Source organism: Strix uralensis, chromosome 4 (assembly GCF_047716275.1).
Source record: "Strix uralensis isolate ZFMK-TIS-50842 chromosome 4, bStrUra1, whole genome shotgun sequence".
NCBI lineage: Eukaryota > Metazoa > Chordata > Aves > Strigiformes > Strigidae > Strix > Strix uralensis.
The window spans coordinates 81,479,076-81,503,311 of NC_133975.1; the positions used below are offsets into that span (position 1 = coordinate 81,479,076).

Below are 24,236 nucleotides of genomic sequence, written 5' to 3' on the forward strand. Positions count from 1 at the left end.
GCAACTTTGAGGGGACAGAGGTGATATTCTGGGGGGAAGAAGTTGAGGTATCCCGGGACAAAATGATCTTTTATTGTGTGAAAAGCTGAAGTAACTTAGAGGGGACAGAGGGGACATTTTGGGGGGAAAGGTGGAAGTAACTTAGAGGGGAGATAGGTGACAATTTTTAGGGAAATGCTGAGGTACCTCAGAGAGCACAGGGTAAGCATTTGGGAGGGAAAGAGTTAGGTTTCTTAAGGGGGACAGAACCACCATTTTGGAAGGGAAAAATAGAGGTGACTGAGAGAACAGGGCAAGACCTAGGGGAGAGCTCCATCATTGTTGAGAGTAAAGTTGAGGTTACTTAGGATGGGGTAGACATGGGCAGCATTTTTGTGGGAGAAGCTATGATATTGCAAAATGCTGAAGGCAGCAGAAAGGATGAATATTTTTAGGCCATGCAGAATGAGCTTCTTGGTTTGTGTAGTTATTTTGGCTCTAGGCACTCTGGTCCAGGAGGGATGAAGAGGGGGTCATGTAGCAGGATTTTCACAGAAAAGAAGCATCATTATAGGGACCAATTCAATTTAACAGCTGAACTATGGTATTTTCCTTTATTTAGAGTTCTGAAGCCCAAGATGAAGAGAAACTCCTGGAGACGTTGTCTCTGCAGGAAGAGAAAAGAAGGATCACCATCACCTTCCTGTAAGTTCAGCAAGAGGTTTGCCTGCGTTGAATGGGCTGGTGGTGTCACTGTTCACTTGACTCTTGCTTAGATTTTGGCTAACACAGCTCAAAGCCTGGTGTATGCTGGGAGCACTGCTACATCCCTAGGGGGTGATTTCTGAGCCTGTACACTTCCAACCTATAAAAAAGGGAGCTGAGGGAGTGTTGAAATCTTTAGCTGTGGCTTAAATGGTATTTTTTTCCAAAAGGTCCTTCAACGTACGCTATAGATTTATCACTGTACGCCCCACAGTATAAAAACCAGAGGAGAACCTCAGCTAAAGTAAATGTAATAGAAAAGAGACAGCCTGTCTCCATGCAAAAGACAAAAGCAAAAAGAGGGAAGTATAAAATATTATGGAAAATGTGTTTAGATAAGGGGCACTCTCTGAGTCAGTTAAATGGGCTGCCAACTCCTGTCCTAGGACAACTGGCCGGGTTTCCCTCATTAACTTCTCATGATAGCCCTCTGAGACTTAGGACAGGTGATGGGGGTGACACCCTAAGATTTAAAAGGATAATGACTAGGGAGCCAAAGGAAGCAAGGGAAGGAAGCTCAGGGATACACCCAAACCTATCCGCATAAAACTTAGACATGAATATGTGGGGAACTAGGGGCAAGGCTTGGTGCAGTGGCAGTACTGGCAGCCACTACTCCCACTGCTAAGGATTCAAGTCCCGAGATGATGCTCGCAGTTAACGATTGCTACCTTACAACATCCCTCACTGACACAGGAGCCCAAATACCGATGGTAAATAAGGACACTTACAAAGGACAGCCTCCATTTAGCGAGCAGTTACTTTCCATTTTACGTTACTTTTCATTTTTGGGAAAATCACTACTCACCCACTGAGGGCTAAACTAATTCTGTCTAATGGACAGACAGTCTGCCCAACCTTACTTTCAGGTTCCCCTAATGTATTAGGTATGGATGTACTGAAGGGTCAGTCATGGGTGGGGAAAATGGGAAACAGGGACACCACCCCCTTTACCCCAGTTTACCTCCTACAAATGCATCCCTGACTGTTCATCTGTTGCTGTCAGCTGCTCCTTTACCCCACAGCAAGCTAGTTAATACTCCACAATACAAACTGCCTCTGACGCTATTCATCCTGTTACTGATTTGATAAAGGAAGAGCAGGGAATCGTTGCCAGGTCTCATTCCCCTTACAATTCTCCTGTATAGCCAGTAAATAAACCAAATGGCAACTGGCAACTAACAGTAGGTTCCCAAGCCGTGAACAGTCACTGAACCGCTCACTACAGCTGTTCACAGTATTAGTGATACAATTTTCTTAACGAACAAGCCTTTCCATGGACGGGAACTGGTGTCATTGTGGAAGATTTCCGGTGGGTGTTCTGTGGTACTGCAGTCTCCCTCGGGGGGGTTTACGGTCAGCTATCGCGTTGTCACCGGTGAGGTTTTACAACCCGAGTTTGGGGGTACTGCAGTGCCTTGGGGGCGTCGGGCAGTCAGGGCTTGGCGGTACCGTAGCATCACTGGGGGTTTTACCGCCCAAGTGTCACAATCGGAGGCACCACGGACACGCAAGAGATGGGAGCGGTGCCCCTCAGCCAGCTTGCGGTAGAAATCCCGCCCCCTCCCAGCAGCCGCAGCGGCCATTGGCTACGGAAGCCAGTCCGTTATTCCTGTGCTCTGCTCTCATTGGCTACTAGCCTCCCCTTCCGGTTTACCCATAAGTACATCAGACCCGGGAAGCTCCGCCCTATTCCTGGGTGCCGCCGTTTTGTTGTGCCGCCCCTTTATGATGGGCGCCGCCATTTTGTACGAGGCGGCTGACATTCCTCCGTGGGAGCCGCCATCTCTTGACCCCGTGATGGCAATCAGCTCTGTGATTGGCTGCCTAGTTCCTCTTGAACTAGGAAGTGCTCAGGCGGAAGTAGCCGTACATTTATTTACAACAGGTACTGCATTTGTGCGTTATATTAATAGAAATACGGAAGTATAAATATAGTATATAAGATAAAAATATATATTAAATATATATTCTATAGATATATAACTGTAGGTAGACGCAGAGAGCGGGTCCCGCGGTAGCGCATAGCTGCCGTTCCCGGTGCTCGGGCCGCGGGCCCGCTCCCGCCCGGCTATGTGCCAGCGTCCCCGGCACCCGCCAGTGCCGGACGGCGGGTGGGCGAAGGTGCCCCACGCCCCCCCCCCCCCCCCGGTTCTTCCTGCAGGGAGGGTGCCCCCACCCCAGTTCTGAAGTGCTCCCTGAAACTGCGTGTGGGGCCCCAGGGCTGTGGGTGGGCTACAGTCCCCCCCCACCCAGTAACAACACATCACCCACACAGCTGGAAAACAGAAATTCCGTTTTTCAGCACCCAAAATGGAGACACGGGGCTGCATTTTTGTGGCTCAAAACCAGAGCAGGAGTTCTGCATTTCTGAAGCTCAAAAACCGATTAAGTCAAGTCCTGTGTTTTCAGAGCCTGAAAACAGAGATTGCCTTTTATTTTTCAGGGTGGAAAACTTAAGTCCTGTGTTTCTGGGGCTCAAAAACAGGGCAAGTGCTGTATTTCTGAAGCTTAGAAAAAGATGTAAGTAATGCATTTTGAGGACTTGTAAACAGGTTTAGTTGGCAGTTTTCAGTCCCCAAAACAGGCTCGGGGGGACTTTGGGCAGGTGGGAGGGGAATGGGAGGGCTTTGGGGGGCAAGGTGGGCAGGGTGCATGGATCCCAGCAGTCACATTGGTCCCTGAAGTTAGGGAGGCTGGTATGTCTCCCTCAACCTCTAAGGTGAAAGGCACTTCTTTTCCCCAACTCTAGTCAATGTTTGTACAACCACTGGAATGGTTATTAAATAAACAATATTTAGACAATGTACAATTATGACAGTTAATATTCAGGATATGACAATGATTGATTTACAACTTTGCCAGAAGCCCACACTGCTTTAATTAGCTTTTAACAAGAAGAAGCAGTTACAGAGCTGTAATTAGGTGGAGCTTTAATTAGCTGGCAACAAGCAGAAGCTTCTACAATGCAGAGTTGGAAGCAGCAGGAGCAACTCTTCTCCAGCCTGGGCAGTAGCTGGAGCTAAACTAACTCATCAGGGCTTCAAATAACCTGAGCTGGAACATCGACTGTCTGGAGCTGAAGTTATTTCAAGCACAAGTGTCCATCAGTCAGAGCGGTAACAAGCAGGAGCACCTTGTGTCTGGAGTGTCCAGGAGCAAAAGCTGGAATTACCTGAAACTCCGAGAAGCCCAAACATCCATCTGCTGGAGCTGCAGTATAGCTGTAGTGTCTATTAGGCAGAGGCAGAGCATCTCATATCCCAACTGTGCAGTAGCCAGAGCTGCAGTTTGGAGCAGGAGCTGAAATAACTTGGAGCTTCAAATACCTGGAGCATCTCTCATCCAGAGCATCAGTAGCTGCAGTGTCTATCTAGGCACAAGAGTCAAAGTTCTCCCCAGAAGGTCAGGTGAGAAAGAGCATCTTGCTCAAACTCCTCCACTAAGTGAGGTGGATTTCAGCACAGCACAAAACAACAGAGAGCAGCACTAGGGCTACCACTGGGTCAGACCCCAACAGCTCTTGGTCCCTCTTCCCTGAACCCCCTTCACAGCTCCCAGCCCCCGAGGCACAAACTGCCTGGGAGGGGCTTTGTTTGGGGGGCTGTGGGAGCTCCCTACACAGCCCTTGTGAGCCTGGACTCGCAAACCGCAATGACAGTGAGCACAGAAACCACGACAACAGCAAGCTGAGCTCCCAGCCATGGCTGCTCTGTCAAGGGGTGTCCTACACCCACTTAATGTGTCTACACAAAGAAGGTTTGAAAGTAACACGGTACCTGCCCAAGATGAGCTACTCTGCTCAAGCTGCTCTGCAGAGATCTCCCGCACAGCTGGACCCTTGACAGGGGTGCCTGGCTGTCTCCTGACTCTGTGATGTGGATCATTTTGACCCAGCGCTGAGGGATCTGGTGGAGTTGAGAACGGTCAGTGTGAGGTTAATGGTTGGACTGGATGATCTTCAAGGTTTTTTCCAACCGAGATGATTCTGTGAAGGCTTTTCCATCGTCCCTGCTCCTGGCAACAGTTTGGCGAGTGTCATGCCGGTAACACCTCAGATAATACATACAGGTGAGTGATCATAAGTATGTACTTGCTTTACTCATCGTGATTTGTAGTAACTTGTAATAAATTCACGTAAACAAAGCCTCTGCATCCTTGTGTACTACAGCATCCTACAAACCTGCTGTTGCAGCCTTCACACAGCTGAGGGTCATGTCACACTCACAGGTTGTGGCAGTGACGCCTGCCCAGCCAAATGAGCCTGGTGTGGGGCTCCCACAGGGACAGGGACACAGGCCCTGGGCTGGCATCACTCAGCTCAGCTTGGCCCAGCCGTGCCCCCCCCGCAGCCCCTGCATGGAGGAGGGGATCCCCAGCAGGGCCAGCCCTGTGCCCAGAAACCACCCCCAAAAAAAAGGGGAAACCTGCCCAGGGCAGCTCCCTGTGCCATTCAGCACTATCCAGCCCAGGGGGAGGCACACGCGGACCCCCCCACTGCAACACCCCGTGTGCTGCTGCCCGGTGCAGCCCCCAGCAACACCCCAACCAGGCGAGCAGCAACAACCACCAACCGCAGTGGGGTTTTCCTCAGCAACAGCCAGACGCAGCCCCAGTCACCCAATCCCACTGGGCTCTGCTGTGGGTGCAGCACCTCTTCTGCAGTGTGACCCCAAGATCCCTGGGCCCCTACCAGAAGCAAGAGCCGCCCCCCAGCTCAGCCCTGATGGCACGGTCAGCTGCAGAGCTGTTTGGTTGCTGCTTTGGTTGCTCACCAGACATCACCTGCAGCTCCTCTGTCCCCCGCCGTTCCTCGGACGAGGTGGGCGCTGGTGCCCCTTGCCCAGACTTGGGGCTGGCTGCTCCTGGGTCCTCACTGCACAGACCCAGCACTGCCTGCTCCCATATCCCTGTGGGGGTCAGAGCTTTGGTCCCCATCCCCACAGCCTGGCCCCTGCATGCGTTGGGGGAGAAACGGCCCTGGAGGGGAGACCCCATGATCAGGGATGGGCAAAGCCACGGGGTCCTGACAGCCTCTGTCAGGACGGGCCAAGGGGTAGAAGGGCCCCAAGCAGGAATGACTGTCGGGGGACCCCATCAACCGTCACAGCAGGAGGGATGGGGATGAGTCTCTTGACCCAAGGAACAAGCGCCAGGACAAGAGGGAATGGCCTCAAGCTGCGCCAGGACAGGGTTAGACTGGCTCTTAGGAAGTATTTCTTTCCAGAAGGGGTTGTTGGGTGTTGGAATGGGCTGCCCAGGGCAGGGGGGGAGTCCCCATCCCTGGAGGGGTTGAAGAGTCGGGCTGACCCAGCGCTGAGGGATCTGGTGGAGTTGAGAACGGTCAGGGTGAGGTTAATGGTTAGACTGGAGGATCTTCAAGGGCTTTTCCAACCGAGAGGATTCTGTGATTCTGTGAAGATGGGGGCAGGAGGAGCCCCATGCTGGGCTCACCTGTCATTGGAAGGGGGGACCATGCTGGGCTCACCTGTCATTGGAAGGGGGGACCCCAGCAGTCACGGTCGGGTGGCCTTGAAGACCTTGACCCTGGGCGCTCTCGGCTCATCCCAGAGCAGCAGGGCTGTCACTGAACTGGCCACCCCAAATCAGGTAGCTGCCTGTGCTGCGGGGGGAGGCTCAGCCCCAGCCCCCCTGCCCCTGCTCCATGCCTGTCAGCCTGCAGGCAATGGGGATTTGGGCCCAGCCACCAGGAGTGAGCAGAGGTGACCCCCACATGCCTGTGGGCCATGCACGGACCAGCACAGTGATGTCTGTCCCCGCAGCACATGCAACTTGTTGGCTCCCAGCTCAGGCTGTCACCGTGCCACCACCATCTACTGTTGCTTCATTGCACATGTTTTGAATGTGCAAACACACATGTGTGCACTGTCAGTGAGGGCACAGCCTCACCCCTTCACACCAAGGATGTGACAGTGCTGTGGCCACTGCAGAAAAATGTAATAGGAGTTGCAGTGGGAAAAACAGGGGGGTGGGAAAGGTATTTTGGAATAAAACCCACTCCTGTTCTGAAGGTTCCAGGACAGAAGCATAGATGTGCCAGAGCCTGAGGGCCCCATGCAGGCCCAGCCTACCACCCTCTCTGGGCCAAAAGCACCTTTTTCTGTTAAAAGCAACAAAGCTTAAACCAATCTGAGCCAGTGCTCAGCAGCTGCAGAGTGATCCCAGCCCTAAAGTTACCTCTTCCTTGTTCTTTGACATGCAATAATGGATAAACCCTCTCACCCCCAAGCCCCAGCAAGGCACAGGTTGTCTGAGCTCTTCCACCGTGGTGTATTGTTACCAAAACCCGGTCAGTGAAGAACTCCCTAACACCCAGTTTATTCAGTGCCAGTGCACGGGGGATCGTTCCTCCTAACATGCACACTGAGAGACAAAGGCACATTCATTATAGACATTAAAATAAATAAATATTCATGTAATTTCTGAGAAGTACCTGCCTCTTTCTAGGAAATATGCATATGTTAATATATGGTGCAAGCATACTAAAATTGGGGAAGGGTCTCTGGTGGTTGTTTTGAGGCAAAGACCTTAACTCAGTTTCCCCATATATCACAGAACCATCCAGGTTGGAAAAGACCTTGAAGCTCCTCCAGTCCAACCATGAACCTCACACTGACAGTTCCCAACTCCACCAGATCCCTCAGTGCTGGGTCAACCCGACTCTTCAACCCCTCCAGGGATGGGGACTCCACCCCTGCCCTGGGCAGCCCATTCCAACGCCCAGCAACCCCTTCTGCAAAGAAATACTTCCTAAGAGCCAGTTAACCCTGCCCTGGCACAGCTTGAGGCCATTCCCTCTTGTCCTGGCGCTTGTTCCTTGGATCAAGAGACTCATCCCCCCTCTCTGCACCCTCCTTTCAGGGAGTTGTAGAGGACGATGAGGTCTCCCCTCAGCATCCTCTTCTCCAGACTAACCCCCCCAGTTCCCTCAGCCGCTCCCCATCAGACCTGTGCTCCAGACCCTGCACCAGCTTCGTTGCCCTTCTCTGGACATGCTCGAGTCATTCAATGGCCTTTTTGGAGTGAGGGGCCCAAAACTGAACCCAGTAATTGAGGTGTGGCCCCACCAGTGCCGAGTACAGGGGTAAGGTATGGTAACTCCCAGTTTAGATTGCTCTTTGGCGTGCAGCCTCACTTATCTTGTTTATACAGAGAGGACCTGTTATGGTTTGGTTTGGTCCTTGAAACACAGACTGACTTGTCTGTTTGGCATGCAGACTCCCTTACCTTGTCCTTACAAAGTTTATACAATTATACAAAGAGGCTTGTTGTTTGTATACTAAATTGTTTAAGTTTTTGGTATCAGTATAACACCCAACATCCACACCCTCAGCTGTGGGGGTCTCACCCCACAGAGAAGCAGTTCCCACAGGACAGGTTTGTGCTGAGTGGGACTGCGATCCCCACCATCACCATCACGCTCCCGCTGCCACCTTCTGTGTCTTGGTGCTGGGGACTGTCCAGGCAGAAAAGGGGATGGGTTTAGTGTTCTCAGGCACAGGGCGATGCTGTCACCAGCTCTGCATGCTGACAGTGTCCACCGAGAAGCTGAGCTGTCAGCAGCAGGCTTGGCTTTTGTTTTGTTTTATTTTATCTTCTCACTGAACTTTGTGGTCTGGTCTCATCCCAGTGTGGTCTGCAAGAGAAAGTTCTTTATCTGATAACCTCAGCATTGCTCTGACCACACAGCGTACAAAAGAACAACGCTGTCCTCTGGTGCTGCAGGACACACAAAAGTAAATAACAACACGCAGGCAGGAAGACAAACTCTGCTGTTTATTGCTGGAGGGAATCAACCACAATCAAGGCAAACCCCCTCACGGTGCATTTCCCACCAGCCAGGGCAGCGGCGGCTCCTGCCCGCAGCAGCTTTGCAGGGCGCAGCGAGGCGGCGGCATCTGCAACGGGACAGGAGAGGAGGGTCAGGGAGCAGGGCCGTGCCTTGCCGCACCATCTGCGTGCGTGTGTGTGTCCCAGTCCTGTCTCGTGGCTGGACCCAGGTGGTGGGCCCTGAGCAGATCCCCTGTCCTGCAAGAGGTTCCCAGCGACATTTTGCCGCAGGACAGGTCACCCTTTCACCTGGCCGTTGCTGTTTCGGCACCGCAGCAACCCTGTGTCTTTAGTCAGGCACTGGGGGAAAGGGAGACTCTGGGAACCCACTCAGCTCTGTGCGGCAGTGATTTATAAACCAGCATGCCCAGTTTACCAGAATATGCCCAGCTCCTTCCTCCGCTTGATGTCTCTCTTCAGCTGGCAGAGCGCACACATGGGGCAGCACGCAGCGGAGATGAAGTCACCCAGAATGGAGCCCTGCCAAGCACAGGACGTTGTATGAATAACCCCTTCCCACATCAGCTTTTTAAGTCTTCCACTTCTTCACTGTCAACGCCCCTGGGCAGCTCACCCCTGGCCCCCCAGCACATTGCTGCTCATGCCCAGCAAGGACTGGGATGAGGCGGTGTGCGGCTGGATTACCTCTGCCTCACAGCAGGGACGCAGATGTGTCCCTGGCAACTCCCTGGTGTTGTTCTTCCTCTTGGGCACCCCTTTCTCTTTCCCTGACCCACACCCCAGCACCCAGCGGAGCGGGCCCCGGCATTGGTCACTGACCGGAATGTTGTATCTGGTGCGGTAAAGCGTCCTCATGGCCACGCTGGGGCCGCACAGGCAGAACTCGTCCATGGCCCCGGCCACTTGGCACCCCAGGCAGCTGAAGCAGAAGGCTCCGCAAATACCTGTGGGACACCGAGACACATGCTTGGCTGAGGGGTGCAAAGAAAGAAGAAAGTGGGGAACGCTGGCTGGGGATGCAGAGCCATGGCTCTTGACCTCATATGAGAGCTGCTCCACCACTGGTGCCCACAAAAGTGGGGTTTGCAGCAGGAGCGATGAAGCAGAAGGAGCGGGGAAAACAGCAGAAACACAGCGTGAGCCAGCACCAGGAACAAGTGGTACGTATGTACTCACACACGCCGAAGTCGGAGAAGCAGTCCAGCAGCCCTGACTGCCACTCGCCTGCCCGCGGGGCAGCCGAAAACTGGGGCTGGACTGTGATCACGTGGTGAGAGGCCATTGCCAACACAGGGTCGGGTCCCTCCAGGCAGTTTGTGGTCTGGAAGGAAAAGCCATCAGAGAAAGATGCTGCAGGTGTTTCCGAAGTGGGTGTCTCGCTCAGGCTGCTGCATTCGACGACGGAGAGGGCAGCACAGGTCCCTGAGAGTTCCCCACTGCCAGGACACCGCCATCCCACCACAAAGTGGGGGGCACAGCTCGGCCAGGAGCTGCCACTGTCCTTCACAGCAAAGCCCTCCCCAAACCCAGCACCCCACCAAAGACAGCAGCACCTCATCCCCCTGCCTATGCAAGTAAAATGCCTCTGTAAAAACAGAAGTCCTTCTGCTTCAGAGCCTCAGGGCTTCAACACTTCAATCCTGTCTTTTTACCCCCAGGTCATCTTTCAACATTATCTGCTTAAAATGGTAATTTTTTTAAGTTTGCAGTGTCCCAAAGCTACTACAGCTCAGTCCTAGCTTTCTCAACTCTCAGTAGTCACCTTAATCTTTGCTTTGCTCCCTGAGCATCCCAGCCTGTTTGCCTCCCCCTCTCCCTCTCCATTCCTCCTTCACCTGCTTTCTCAGCACGCTTCAAGGCAGTGGGTTTTCTTTGGCCCTTTCCATCACCCTAAGCCCAGTCACCAGTTCTCATCTCCCCTCCACTTGCCTGTCTGTGCCAGTGCCTAATCCTCATTCTCCTCTTCCTCTGTTCCCTGGGGCCACCATAGCTCCTGGCGCCCTGCTCCTGCCCATCCTTCCCCAGCCAGGGGCTGCAACCTCTGAGAGCAGCAGAGTTCCCACTCCACAGCACCAAATCCCCAAACCTACCTGACCCATGTAACAATTCCACCTCCACCTCATCTCCACCCGTGGCCCCTTCCCTCCCCACTGCACCCTGCAAGGCGTGGCACCACCCTCTGCCATTCTCACTTCAGCTTTGAAGCTTTAATTAATAAAAAAAAATAAAATAGAGGATGCTCCCATAAGAAGTCCCATACAGACACACTCCCTGTCCTGTGCCCAAGCTCGGTGATGCTCTCTTAACCAGCATGGAGATGAGATGCAAAGGCTCCCATGCTCTAACAGCTACGAGGGCTCCCTCCCACTCCCAGCCCACTGCACACATCCTCAGCAAAGAAATGATGAGCAGGAAAGCTGACTGAATTTCAGGCACCATCATGGTGGGCTGCTGCTCCTTTGCTTGGGAAGGGTCCCAGGGCAGTTCCCCAGGAAGGTCCTCTCCAGCCCCCGCATCCCCGCACAGCCCACGGACATTTCTGCGATGGGTGTTATGGGTGTCTAACAGAGCACCTTCAAACACTTTGTGTCCTGCCTGCCCCTGCCCGGCTTTGTCACATTTGTTCTGCCTGGGTGATGGCTGGGGGTGCCCGCTGAGCAGCCCTCTCCTCCCCGCCCTGGAGCTCGGAGCCCTTGCGTGACAAGGGGGCACCTGAGTTTTAGGACACTGGGAGGAGCAAAAAGAAAAACAGGAGAAGCATTTATGTTTTGAAGCATGGGATCAATCTCTGTAATTTCTGTTAAAACAGAAATTATAAAGTGACTGAGATTGTTTTCACATCAGAATTACACATATGCACAGAACTTAACAAGAATACGGTGGAATAAATATACTATGCCCAGCACCAGATGATGCCATCAAGCACATTACCCACTTCCAACACCACAGAGATACAGGCTGTGGCATTGCATTTGTATTGACTGTTGTCAACAGGTGGCAAAGGGGTCGATGGCTTTGCCAGCAGCTCCTGCGGCTCCCATTTACAGACTGGCCTGGACACAACTCTGCTGTCAGACACAGCCTGTTGCTGTATGGCTGGCGCTTGCCCCCTGGCAGTACATGGAGAAGCAAAGGGATGTTGAATTACATCGTAGGAGGGAAGAAAGCTTGTAAGAATTCTCCGCATGATTTGTTCATGACTTTTTGCAACTTTCTGCCAGCACAGAGCGTGGCTGGGCTGACCCTATCTGAGACACCAGTATCTGCTCCCATTAGGTGACAAGTGGCCTTGAAGGATGAACTGAGAGCTGGTGGGATTGCTTCAGTCACTGGCCCCCACCAGGAGTTAAAAACCAAGGGTATTTTCCTGCTGCTACTGAACAGGGCTGTTGAGCAGTAAAAATGATGCTGTGCCCTCTCTGGGGCAAGTCATCTGGCTGTTGGCAGGGACCCTTGGGGTGAGCGCAGGCAACCCCACCACCCATGGGTGCAGCAGGGGCCATATGGTGCCTATTGTTCCTCGCCAGACACCCCCTGCCCCTGCCCTGGCTGGCTGTCCCTTCTTGTTCACACACGAGGTCCCAGGTAATTCCTGCCACCTCTGCAGCCAAAGTGACACCTCATGGCATGCCAAAACAATGGCCCCGGACTTGTCACGGAACGATTTATGACAAAGCAGGGGCCAGGAGGGGCAGGGGAGGGGACAGACCACGGCCGGGCCATGCAGTGGGGTTGCCAGGCAGGGACAGCATGGGGGTCCCATGCAGGGACAGGGATTCCCAGCAGCAGGCAGGACAGCAGGGAACACAGGCAGAAGCGTGCACAGGAGCAACAGCAGCAGTTTTAGGGGCAAAGGAGGTGCTTCCCCCACCGCCAGATAACCAGATTAATAGCACCACATCATGAAAATGCAGCCGGGTGGTGCCCATCGCCACACAGAAACTGTGCCCTTTGCAGGCAGGGCTGACCATGGACTTTCCCTGCCCCTCCCCAGGTATGAGCACACCATGTCCCTGCGTGGATGAAAGCTGCAATGCCGAGCAGGCAGCGGCCCAGAGAAGCTTCTGCCGCGCGTTCATCTTCTAAGAGGTGGCCCAGGCCCAGCACATGCAACACATCACCCTGAATGCCCCCAAATCTAGAGCTCCATGGCACCACCAGCGGTGTTGGAATAGCTGACAGGAACAAAATGGGTCCTGAGGTGCACACAGCCACATTTCACCAATAACCAAGGTCATAAAGCAGCATTTTGTTACGTATAGGCACACATGTGTGTGCACAAACAAACTATACAACGCTGCCGTCCTTTAACGCCACTGCCCATGCTGTTGAGATGCCTGTCAGCAGCACCCAGCACATTCTGGTTCAGCTCTGAAGTAGTTTTTCCAGGTAGAAAACCTCACCTCTGTTTCTACCCCTTCCCCAGCAACACCGCTTCCATAGAGCAGTTTCCGTAGTTTTATACCACAGCTCTTGCCCGAACAAAGCCAAGCCATACGTACCCGTCGAGCTGCCCTTGTCCCTGGAGACATGTGTCCTTTTTCCTGGTTCCTTTATATGCTCTGGGTGCTCCCTAGCAAACGACCTCTGCTCCCTCTGGCTAACAGACCAGGCGTCGGCTTAGGTGCTGCTTTGTAGAATTGCAGCTTTCGTTGCTGCAAGCTCGCTGCCGCTTCTAGCGAGCTCCTGCTGCCAACCCCTCACCTTTCCCCACCGCAGCATCCTGCAGGCCTGGAGCCCCTATGGGACACACCGCTTTTGGTAGCAATTTTCAGAGAAGGGCAGTTTGCATTCGGGCTCCTGCGCTGCCTTAAGCTGTATGCCCCTGGAGGTGCAGCGCCTTTCCTTCGTTAAGCCTGAGCATAGAATCACAGAACCATCTCGGTTGGAAAAGCCCTTGAAGATCCTCCAGTCCAACCATGAACCTCACACTGACCGTTCTCAACTCCACCAGATCCCTCAGCGCTGGGTCAACCCGACTCTTCAACCCCTCCAGGTATGGGGACTCCACCCCTGCCCTGGGCAACAAGAACTGACTGTAACTTCACTGGGTGACACAGGCGCGTGGTATTTCTCCTCTCCCCTTCTCCACATTCTCGGCCTTTACCTCTCTTTGGTTAAAAATGTGGTTTTCTGTATTTCCAGGGATCATCCGGGCCATCTGAGGTTTAGGCAGGTGGTAGCGCTGCAACGCAGACCCACCTTCCAGCACTGACAGAGCCTCTACCTGCCCTGTACAAGGTTTGTGGTGAAGGTGAAGGCAAAGACGGGGGGAAAAAATATCATATTTCCCTTAGAGAGTGAAGCTAGGGGAGATCTGTAGGGATCTAAAATCATTCAGCATCCCTGCGAGAGTGATAGAGGGAGGGCGGGTGTAACCTCTGCCTTTTGGAGGGAGAGCGTGTGGCTCAGAGGCAGGCTTGCTCTGTCCGGCCATGGCCAGGAGATGGCAGGGCTGGCCCACGGAGGGGACTTGGCCAACCCACGACCCAACCAAATTTTTACCCGGAGGAGGGTGGGAATTCATGCTCAGGTTCCAATAGGGGAGAGTGTCTCTGCAACACAGGAGGTGGACTAGTGCCAGGCAGCCAAAAATCCCCGTGGCTCTACATTCAGAAAGGTGAGACTGGCCAGCAGCCCTGGGTGGCCACCTGGGCCACCACAGCAGGGTCAACTTGGCACTTGGTGGCCTGCAGCCACCACCCACCTGCTGGAAGCCCCAGCTCTGCCCTAGAGCACAGAATCACAGAATCATCTAGGTTGGAAAAGACCTTGAAGATCCTCCAGTCCAACCATGAACCTCACACTGACCGTTCTCAACTCCACCAGATCCCTCAGCGCTGGGTCAACCCGACTCTTCAACCCCTCCAGGGATGGGGACTCCACCCCTGCCCTGGGCAGCCCATTCCAACGCCCAACAACCCCTTCTGCAAAGAAATACTCCCTAAGAGCCAGTCTAACCCTGCCCTGGCGCAGCTTGAGGCCATTCCCTCTTGTCCTGGCGCTTGTTCCTTGGGTCAAGAGACTCATCCCCCCTCTCTGCACCCTCCTTTCAGGGAGTTGTAGAGGGCGATGAGGTCTCCCCTCAGCCTCCTCTTCTCCAGACTAAACCCCCCCAGTTCCCTCAGCCGCGCCCCATCAGACCTGTGCTCCAGACCCTGCACCAGCTTCGTTGCCCTTCTCTGGACACGCTCGAGTCATTCAATGGCCTTTTTGGAGTGAGGGGCCCAAAACTGAACCCAGTAATTGAGGTGTGGCCTCACCAGTGCCGAGTACAGGGGTAAGATCACTTCCTTGTCCCAAGCAGAAGTCGCTTTTCCAAATTTTACAACTTGGATGAGCGACACTTACTCCTATGTAAGCACCCACTAAACATCCTTTCTAAGTGAGCAAATAACAAAATACTAGTGAAAATTTTCCTCTGTAGTGGGCACAGGGAAATCTCAGCTGCACCAGGGGCTGCTGACACGGACGGAGTGGGAGAAGGATGGGTGCTCTCAGGCAGTGCAAGAGTGACACACACACACGCAGGAAGGCAAATTCTGCTGTTTATTCATGGTATTACTCAGGGAAGGGGGAACAAACCATTATCAAGGCAACCCCTGCAGTACGTTCCCCACCAGCCAGGGCAGTGGCCACTCCTGCCCGCAGCAGCTCCGCGGGGCACAGTGAGGACGGCAGCATCTGCAACAGGATGGGAGGGTCAGGGAGCAGGGCCGTGCCTCACCGCACCGTCTGTGTCCCCCCAGTCCTGCATGATGTTCCCAGCAACATTTTGCTGTGGGACAGGTCATTCTTGTCACCTGTCCACGGCCATTTTCCCACTGCAGCCACCCTGTGTCTTACGTCAGGTGTTGGCAGGAGAGACTCCGTGAAGCTGCTTGGCTGCGTGCAGCAGCAGCTTTATAAACCAGCGCCAGCACGCCCAGCTTACCAGAATATGCCCAGCTCCTTCCTCCGCTTGATGTCTCTCTTCATCTGGCAAACGGAGCATGTGAGGCACCACATGGTGGTACAGAAGTCAGAGCAAATGGACCCCTGTTAGGAAGAAATTGGTTAGGGATGTAGGCTATCCAAAAGCCATGTTTTGGCCAAGAAAAGGTTAATCACATTTCACTTAGTGTGCAGATAGCGACTTACCTTCCAGCTTCTGCAGTTAAGACTGGGGGGAAAAAACACACAGAGAAAGAGATAATTTGGGCAAACTGGACTTGGGCCACTATGGTTTGCACTGGGGACAGTACAAACCCCCAGTGGGAAGAAACAATTTCACATACATACACCTTCCTCCTGCTTCTGACTACAGATGTTTATCTGTGCAACTGACAATCTGGTCTTTAGTCTGACCGCAATTATCTCAAATCCTTCCCATTTTTCAAAGATTGGGGGTGGCATGGGGAAGCAGCAGCTGAGGTTCTGCAAGCCGCTGTGGTCGGCGGCAGCTGAATGCAGGACACGTGCCGCCAGTAAAGGATGCTGGGAGGGAGCTGTAACCAATTAACGTATGTTGTTGGACACCAGCGCAAGGATCGGCGTGGCTGAGGGCATCCCAACCCCTGTCCTGTGCTCCTGGCATCATGCAGGATACGAAAGTGAAAAAAAAAGGGCGAGTGGGGAGTGCTGCTGCCCCATGCTCATCCCTGATATGCAGAGAGAGGGGCCTTGGGGCAACCTTGTCTTTCAGCTTCGCAGCATGGTGAGGGGGCAGGTTAACCACTGACCGGGATGTTGTATCTGGTGCGGTAGAGCGTCCTCATGGCCACGCTGGTCCCGCACAGGCAGCACTCATTCATGTCCCCGGCCACTTGGCAGGCGAGGCAGGGGAAGCAGAACATCCCACAGCAGCCTGGCAGGGGAGAAACACGGCGGCAGGTGAGGCTCTGCCTGCCCGCCCAGCACCGCTGGCATCGGGGCAGGAACGGGGGAGGACCAAGCTACATGTCTATAGCTATCACACCACCAACCCAAGTTGGCAGGGGTGAGAAAAATGTCCCACGAGGGTGTGGGATGCTGCTGACGGCTGAGGGCTGGGGCTGCAGGAGGCACTCACAGACACCACAGTCGCTGCAGCAGTCCATCAGCCCCGTCTGCCACATGTTCCTCGAGGCAGCGGCCATGCCATGCTGCGGCTGGACTGTCACGACGGTTGTGACGGCCATTTCTGGTTGCTTTTCTGAAAGAGACGAGGGGAACGGGACGGTTAGGGAAAAAACTGCGGTCAGTCTGATCCCCCAACTGAGCTGGTTGCCATTGCTCTTCAGCAGCAGTCTTTCACCCAGCTCCCTTGATGCCACTGGAGGTGACAAAGCATAACCATATCTTACCTGCATTTGTGTCTTTCCAAGGTTTTTGCATTTTCTGCCATTTTATCCAGCCTTCAAAATAGCATCAGACCACTGACATTCCCCACTCCACCCCAGAAAGCCTTCTCTGGTGCTTAGACACAGCTCACCAATTTCCCTCATGCCAAGGAGGGCTGGGCAGTGAACCTAGGCTAAAGCCAGTGACTTGGGCATTTTCGTTGTTGAACTTGGCATATTTTACACAAGGTCGTTTTGGCACAGGTACAAAGCATGTGGGAAGCAGCTATGCTCTCGCATTTCTTTGTAACGAAGCCAGGCTCCACGCAAGAGAGATACCATAGAAAACTAGTATCTCCAGTTTCTTGTCAGAGAGAGCCAGAAAGGCAGAAACTCAATGCTGTGTCCAAAGTCCAAACCCGAGTCCTTGCCTTCCTATTCTCCCAGCAACAGGAAGAATAATTTTGTGTATTTGTCTAGGGAAAATTTTTGTGTAAAAGACAGCACCAAAACAGTTAAAAGAGCAAGTAAATCTTGAAAACTAGTAAGCCTCAGGTCTAATAAAACCAAAAGTCTCTGTTTCCTATTCTCCCAGCAATAGGAAGAGTAATTTTGTGTATTTGTCTAGGGAGAATTTTTGTGTAAAAGACAGCACCAAAACACTCTCAGATAACAATTAAAAGCAAGTTTTGCCTCAAGGCCAGGTTCTTGTAGCTGGCCAGGTTCTTCCAGTTAGGCACAAATAAAGGGGAAGAAGACAAAAAAAAAAAAAAAAAAAAAAAAAAGATAAACTGCTTGCTCACATTCATTGAGACTTTTTGCTACAAATTGGGTTGTTTTTTCTTTTTTCTTTTTAGAAATAGCAGCGTGGCAACGGCAGAGCCATGCTGCTGAGTGGGGAGGCTGCTTCCCACCCAGTTTCTGAGCTCAGAAGAGAAACTGAAACGAACTGGGCCATGCTCGGCGCGGGGAAGGGGGGGCATCCTCCCTCTCCACCCTTTGGAACAACGATGGCTTCTCCAGAATTCCCACTCCTGGCAGCACTGGGCAGCCTGCAAGCCCGGCAGTGTCAGGGAAGTGTCCAGAGGGAACCTGTGAGCCAGCATTGCCTCCGAGTGCGTCCCTCTACTGACCCACAGCAGATTTACCGCTGATTGGTAAATCTCACTACTTTCTCCACTTTTACAAATGCACAGCATTCTGCGTACGAGTCTTAATCACATATTATTCTCTTAGCTGCAAACATTCATGAAGAGGCTGCAACATTAAGATGCTCTTGTCACCAAGAGCACACCCCATTGAAAAGGACAGCAAATGCTCAGAGAGACCAGGCAGCAACATGGAAAAGCAACTACATCCAAGCTTCTGGCAGGACAGCAGCTACATCCAGCACATCCTCAGAGCCTACCAGAAAACACGTGCAACTAAGCAGCCTTGCTAAGAGGAATTTGGGCTTGAGCACCCAGGCAGACAAAAGAGAGCCCGATTTCAACAGAGAGCAAAGTACCAGCCAGATTCCTTTAACGCAGTGATACAATTCTGGTAGCAGAAGAAAACAGCAAAGAAATAACCTCTCTATAATCCAGCTTTTGTGCAAAGCTTTTTAAAAGTCCCCCGTCCCCCCCCCCCCCCCCCCCCAAGTAGGATTTGCCATATATTTTGCTTTCAGTTATCTGCTGAGCAGGAAAAATAAAAAAACCCTCTACTTTTGCACTATTATCCCACCTTCCCAGGCTAACAAGGTTTTACTATTTCCATGATTTAAGAGAACCGACCTTCTGGTGAGCAGCCTCTGTCAGCGCAGCCTTCCTTGGCAGCTGGGACCCTGCACAGCGTGGCTCTGGGGAAGATGAAACTAAACTTTGGAGGCTCTTACTGGCATAATTGTGGGAGGTAACTGGAGGGGGAAGTCAGGAGCTGTGCGTTCTCACTATGACTACGGGATTAACACACATGCAGAGCACAACTTCCCCCCCTCCCCCCCGAATGAAATCATAGACTGCTATTTATCTTTTTAAAAAATGGTTGCACGCATATTGTCTTATTCACTTAACTCTGAGTGCATGTGTTTGTTGTTTGGGGGAGAAGAGCTTTGAATAATGTGCATCCTTTGGGATAGACATTTTTGCAACATTTTTCCCCCAGAGAAAAAGCATACTTCTTGGATTTCAGACCAGACTAAATGAAGAGCACCTCAGGGTGCTTCACTCTGAGCTCTTCCCTCTCCTCAAGGAAAAATTGTCTCCGCCACCTGCAGCCACCTGCTCCTTCTTAGGGTTTTCATTTCGGAATTACACCCCATGTGGAGGCTTTCTATAAAAATTGGGCTGATTCCCCAAGTGCTTGTTATAAGCTATGTAGCCCAACTATTGTAAAATTAACCAAGTCCTTACCACACATGCATCCATTTATCTCTATGCAATACTACTATTACTATTTACTATTTCTTCACTAACATGCCACAAATATTCAACCGCTCATGCCCTGCGGGAGTCACTGACCATTTTGGACGCACTTCCTTGTTTCGTAAAGAAGCTGTGACACCAGGACGGCAGTTTTTGTTTCCCAACACGATAACACAAGAGCTTGCAGAGAGCACAGAATGGGTCTGAGCATCACAAGTTCAAAGCATCCCGTGTGAAGTGCTGATGGTGTGTTCCCCTTCTCTCTCTCACCGTTGACTGGGAAAGGAGAAGTTTGGGTTAAACTGCAACTCACCAGCTTTGTTGACAGGCCAGAATTTATGGTGCATTAAGTGGAGCCTTTTACCAATAGTGCTGCTGAGATAACAGTGATCCCTGCCCTGAAATGCTCCCCTTGGCTTCCAACAGCTCCAAAGTTTAACTGCAGCTGTCCCTGCTTTAGAATGGGGCTGCCTTGCTGACCCCTGCCTGGATCGTACACATATTTTTTATTCCAAAAACATTGTAAGAGGCTGTGGGAACTGAAGTTTGTGAAAAGCTGTAGTTCAGCTGATGCTTTCTAGAAGAGGAGATACCTGACCTCCCACCGGCTGGGTGGACTGGGTTCATGCAAAATGCCAGTTAGCCTGGGAGTCTGCTAGGGAGGGAGGGAAGTGGGAAGCTGAAAGGCACGGTCAGTATGGGAGATAACACATTAAAACAAAAGCCCATCAGCTACATTTTAAAGATTTTAACAGTCTGTCCTCTATTCAGAGCTGGGGTGGCACTGACTGCCTGAGCAACCGGGCCCTGCAAGTGCTTTTCTGCCCCAGAAAAGCAGCCTGCTTCTACCTGCAATCTGGGTGCATCAAAGCCCTTTGTCACCCTGAGCAAACACCACCATAAACACCTACCTCAGCTAACAAGGTGCCCTTTACCCAGCATTTCAGTCAGGCACAAAACCCTGAAAAAATCTCAACCACTGAAATCAAAATGCAAACTCCTGAAACTCGCAGCAAGAGCATCACCCTCGCCCAGCGCCAGCCCCGAGCGCCCATTGCCTCCCATCGGAGGTGCTGTGGTTTCTGGTCAGAGCTCACCACGGGGCCTGGCTGGGACTCTGCCGGTGGCCACAGGCCCCTTCACAGGCAGCTTCTACGGGTCCATGAAGTGGCACTGCGGGAAGAGAGGCAGTTGGCTGCACAGCCTCAGCCACAGCACAACCACAAGAGCAGAACGCCTCAGTAGCAAGGAAAAAAGGAAACGTGCTAACAAACCCACACCTGTAATGCCTTTTTCCATGTGGTAAAAATAAGATATTATTTCCAATCAGACAGTGGAAAAAATCAGCAGAAATTAATATTGAAACGAAGAAATTATCTCAACAGTCAGAATCCAGTATAACTGTTAAGCAGGAATTCTTTATTAGCAGCGCTGGGTCGCCCTGGGGATTCTCCACCATACAGGCTCCCCCGAACTAGCAAGGGACATCAGTTTCCATACACACAAATCATACATATTTGTTAGATTTCCGGGAAAGGTGTGTCTTATGATCATGAGTTCCTAGAATTCATTTACATAGTCCAAGCCTGCGCTGTGCAATAAAGTCCAGGTTTCTTCTTCCTAAATCGGCAGAATCATCCTCCCTAGATTGTATCTCTGTGTCCTTTTGTTCAAGTTCCCCCTTATCTTAGTTTGCCCAAGTGTCCATTGAAGGCTCTGAGTCTGCCATCAGTGAGTTATATAGGAAGCTTTTACTTTTGTCTAGACAGACAAAGAGGCCTGGGGAAGACAGTTGAGGAGTCACTGGGAAACAAACACAAGGAAAACTCTCATGCATCACAGTTTAGTCTTAATCAGAAATTCATTGGTTTGAGCCCTTTCGATATTCACCAATTTAATGTGTATTACAGTAAATGTAATTTCGATAAAGATTCGGGAGTGTAGATTAAAAAATACTCCCTGAACACATTTTTGCTTTCTCTGCAAAGAATAAAGTATAAATGATGCAGTCCACCATTGTGTTTTACAGAGAAGTGGCAACCAGGAACTAGTTTATTCCATTTTACACCAATACCATCCATATGCAAACATTCTCACCTATTCTCTGTACCATTTGAAACAACTCCATCATGCAGCTTAAAACACTACCACAGATGAGCAAAGCCACCTTCCCCAGTATGCTGCCTTATGCTCCTCATTACACAAACCCTGGCGTCTTGAGTGGTGAGAATTGGGTTCGTTTAGAGAGGGTCTGCTGTAAGCCCACAGGTGTGCAAGTCAGGGGGGGCTGCCTGGTGGAGAAGGGTGTCTGGGGGGCCTCTCTCCAACACTCTGGTTTCACCAACCCTTGCAAGAGACAGACTGACAACCTCAGGGTTTAATGGGGTTTTGTTTCAGACATGGAAAAGGGCTTCTGCATCTGAAACTTCCAGATGTCTCAGCTGGTTCAATGGAAGAGCACCTCTCCCCCAAACCTTGCCTCCTTCCCACAACTTGGAATCACGGAATCATCTAGGTTGGAAAAGACCTTAAAGATCATCCAGTCCAACCATGAACCTCACACTGACCGTTCTCAACTCCACCAGATCCCTCAGCGCTGGGTCAACCCGACTCTTCAACCCCTCCAGGGATGGGGACTCCCCCCCTGCCCTGGGCAGCCCATTCCAACACCCAACAACCCCTTCTGCAAAGAAATACTCCCTAAGAGCCAGTCTAACCCTGCCCTGGCGCAGCTTGAGGCCATTCCCTCTTGTCCTATTGCTTGTTCCTTGGTTCAAGACACTCACCCCCTCCTCTCTGCACCCTCCTTTCAGGGAGTTGTAGAGGGCGATGAGGTCTCCCCTCAGCCTCCTCTTCTCTAGACTAAACCCCCCCCCAGTTCCGCTCTTCATAAGATGACTCAGGCAAAAGGAAAATCCCTGCAACTATAAAAGCCAGAAGAGAAAGGAGCTGAGCAAGTGCTAGGGGAAATTTTCACAGTCCTTAGAAATACAGCTAAGGGTCAGGTTCACATCTCATCAAAACCAAAGCAACTGCAGTTGGCCCAAGGCAAGACGTGTTGCCTGCCCACACCTGCGCGTCCCTTGTCCCTCCCATGCCAGGGACACCGCACACAGTGGAGTGGGTCCGCTCGCCTGGCTGATCAGACAGAAAACAGCGCTGGGGTTATAGCTGGGGGGTGCATTGCCACCTGGGCAAGCTGCCCAAACCCCTCATGCAGTGGACACCCAAACATGAGGTGCAGCGCACAGCAGGGAGCTTACGGCTGGGGCCAAGGGCGTCACCTACTTTGTAGCAGCTCACAGCCATGACATGTCACCAAAGGAAAGTAGGAGGAGATGTGGTTTTGCATCCATTTTCAGTTGCACGCTAGCTTGGGCAAAGGTTTGTCACAAGATGCTTCATGCAGCCTGGCTGAGCTTCTGCTTCCTCCACTCTGTCGTCTGTCATTTCTCACCATCTCCTCAGCAGTGCCACTTCCTCCGGGTTACTCAGATTTACAGGACAACACCCTCTGGAAGTCAAACTTCATCTCAGGAGCTCAACAGGTAAAAAACAACTAAAGTAAAAATCATCAATCAAATCAACTCGCTTGTAACAGACTAGTCCAACTTGTTAATTTTGTAATCTGCTACTTCATTAATCCCCTAACTCACAAATTCACTGACTTGCACCTGCACACAAGCCAAAGAGCTACCAGAGGGTGTGAGTGCAGGTCCTCCTGTCCCCATCCCCGTCCCCACATGGTGGTGGCAAGCGGGAGAACCTCTGCAGTCTGGCTGCTCTTGGGCCAGCTCCAGGGGCTTTTTTGGGTAAGCTGACCTGCGTCTACCTTCCAGCTTGTACGTGTGCTCTGTGCCATTTCTACGGCCTCCTGTGGTGGTGCAGACCCCCTGGGCCACACTGCGAAGTCAGGGCCAGCCAAGACTGTGCTATTGTCTTGGCTACAAATGCAGCGAGCTGGGACGATCTGGCACTTTCTTGGTCTTTATACAAGGGCAGCAAGTTGGGATGGTTAGGCACTCCCATACCGTCCCCAAAACTCCTGCTGCCTGACAGTGAGGTAGGACAATTAGGTGCTCCCTAACCGTACCAGGAACTCCTGCTGTCTGGGAACGGTATCTCTAACTCCTGCAGCCCGGATCGTACCCCGCTCTGGAAGGTACCAGAATTACCTGACAAGAATTATGGCCAAAATGAAAAATTACTGTCCCAAAGTCTTGCAAACCTATAAACAGCGACCCTAAGTGACACCCTTTGAGCTCTCTGGGATCGCAGTGGACTGTGACCCAGTATCTCCCTCTGAGCTGGGATGCCTCTCAGAGCAGATTTTGCAAGGATTTTGATGAATAGATTTTGTGAAGATTTCCAAGATCGTCCTCTGTTAGATGGCGACGAAGGAAAAAGGTTCAAAGATTGTCTGCTGACAAACGTTGACAAAGGAAAACAGTGAGTAATTCACTAAAATTAGATTTCACGAGCTTTCAAAGTCCATTTGGTACCAATAATTTACCATCATAAGTTAACATCTATATCCGTCTTGTATTTGTGTGTGTGTGCATTCAATTTAGGAAACATTATGGTCTTGATTATGACAAATTTTATTAAATCACCCCTATAATTAGCTGATGATTAAGTATTGTTATAAATCATTCAACCTAACCTTGTGGTTTACTGTAACAGTGTTAATAAATCTTAAATTGCTGCTACCTCAAAATTATGTAGGATCCATAATCAGTCATTCCCTGACAAATTAGTGTAATAAGATATTTTCCTTACCTTTTACATTAATTCCATCAGACATAAACCGTTGAACAAGTCTGGGACTAAGACTGTATCTAGCTGCACCTAGACTCCTCTCTGAGAAGGCGTTTAGAAAGCAAGGGGGTCCAGTCTGAACCTTGTAACTCAACAGGAAGGTCTCTCTTACCTTTTTACATCTTCAGTCTCTGTATAAATCACATTGAATCAATTC

At 51.6% G+C, this 24,236-nt stretch overlaps 2 protein-coding genes across 5 annotated transcripts; both read right to left on the minus strand.

The window, feature by feature from the left end:
- Positions 1-8,967: 8,967 nt before the first annotated feature.
- LOC141942233 (placenta-specific gene 8 protein-like) lies at positions 8,968-9,838 on the minus strand. Its single transcript, XM_074865179.1, has 3 exons — positions 9,733-9,838; positions 9,376-9,500; positions 8,968-9,075 (listed from the first exon to the last, which is right to left on the minus strand). Exons 1-3 carry the CDS (start codon positions 9,836-9,838, stop codon positions 8,968-8,970), a joined length of 339 nt encoding a protein of 112 aa, XP_074721280.1.
- Positions 9,839-15,086: 5,248 nt separating this feature from the next.
- LOC141942234 (placenta-specific gene 8 protein-like) lies at positions 15,087-22,742 on the minus strand. Of its 4 annotated transcripts, XM_074865181.1 has the most exons (5): positions 22,550-22,737; positions 16,607-16,729; positions 16,278-16,402; positions 15,491-15,594; positions 15,087-15,240 (listed from the first exon to the last, which is right to left on the minus strand). In XM_074865181.1, coding segments are annotated over exons 1-5 (417 nt in total). In that variant the 5' UTR covers positions 22,614-22,737; the 3' UTR covers positions 15,087-15,239. The 4 variants fall into 4 exon arrangements, with proteins under 4 accessions (XP_074721282.1, XP_074721281.1, XP_074721284.1 ...); XM_074865180.1 differs by lacking the exon at positions 15,087-15,240 and having other exon boundaries at positions 15,487-15,594; positions 22,550-22,742; XM_074865183.1 differs by lacking the exons at positions 15,087-15,240; positions 22,550-22,737 and adding an exon at positions 18,632-18,756 and having other exon boundaries at positions 15,487-15,594.
- Positions 22,743-24,236: the final 1,494 nt, after the last annotated feature.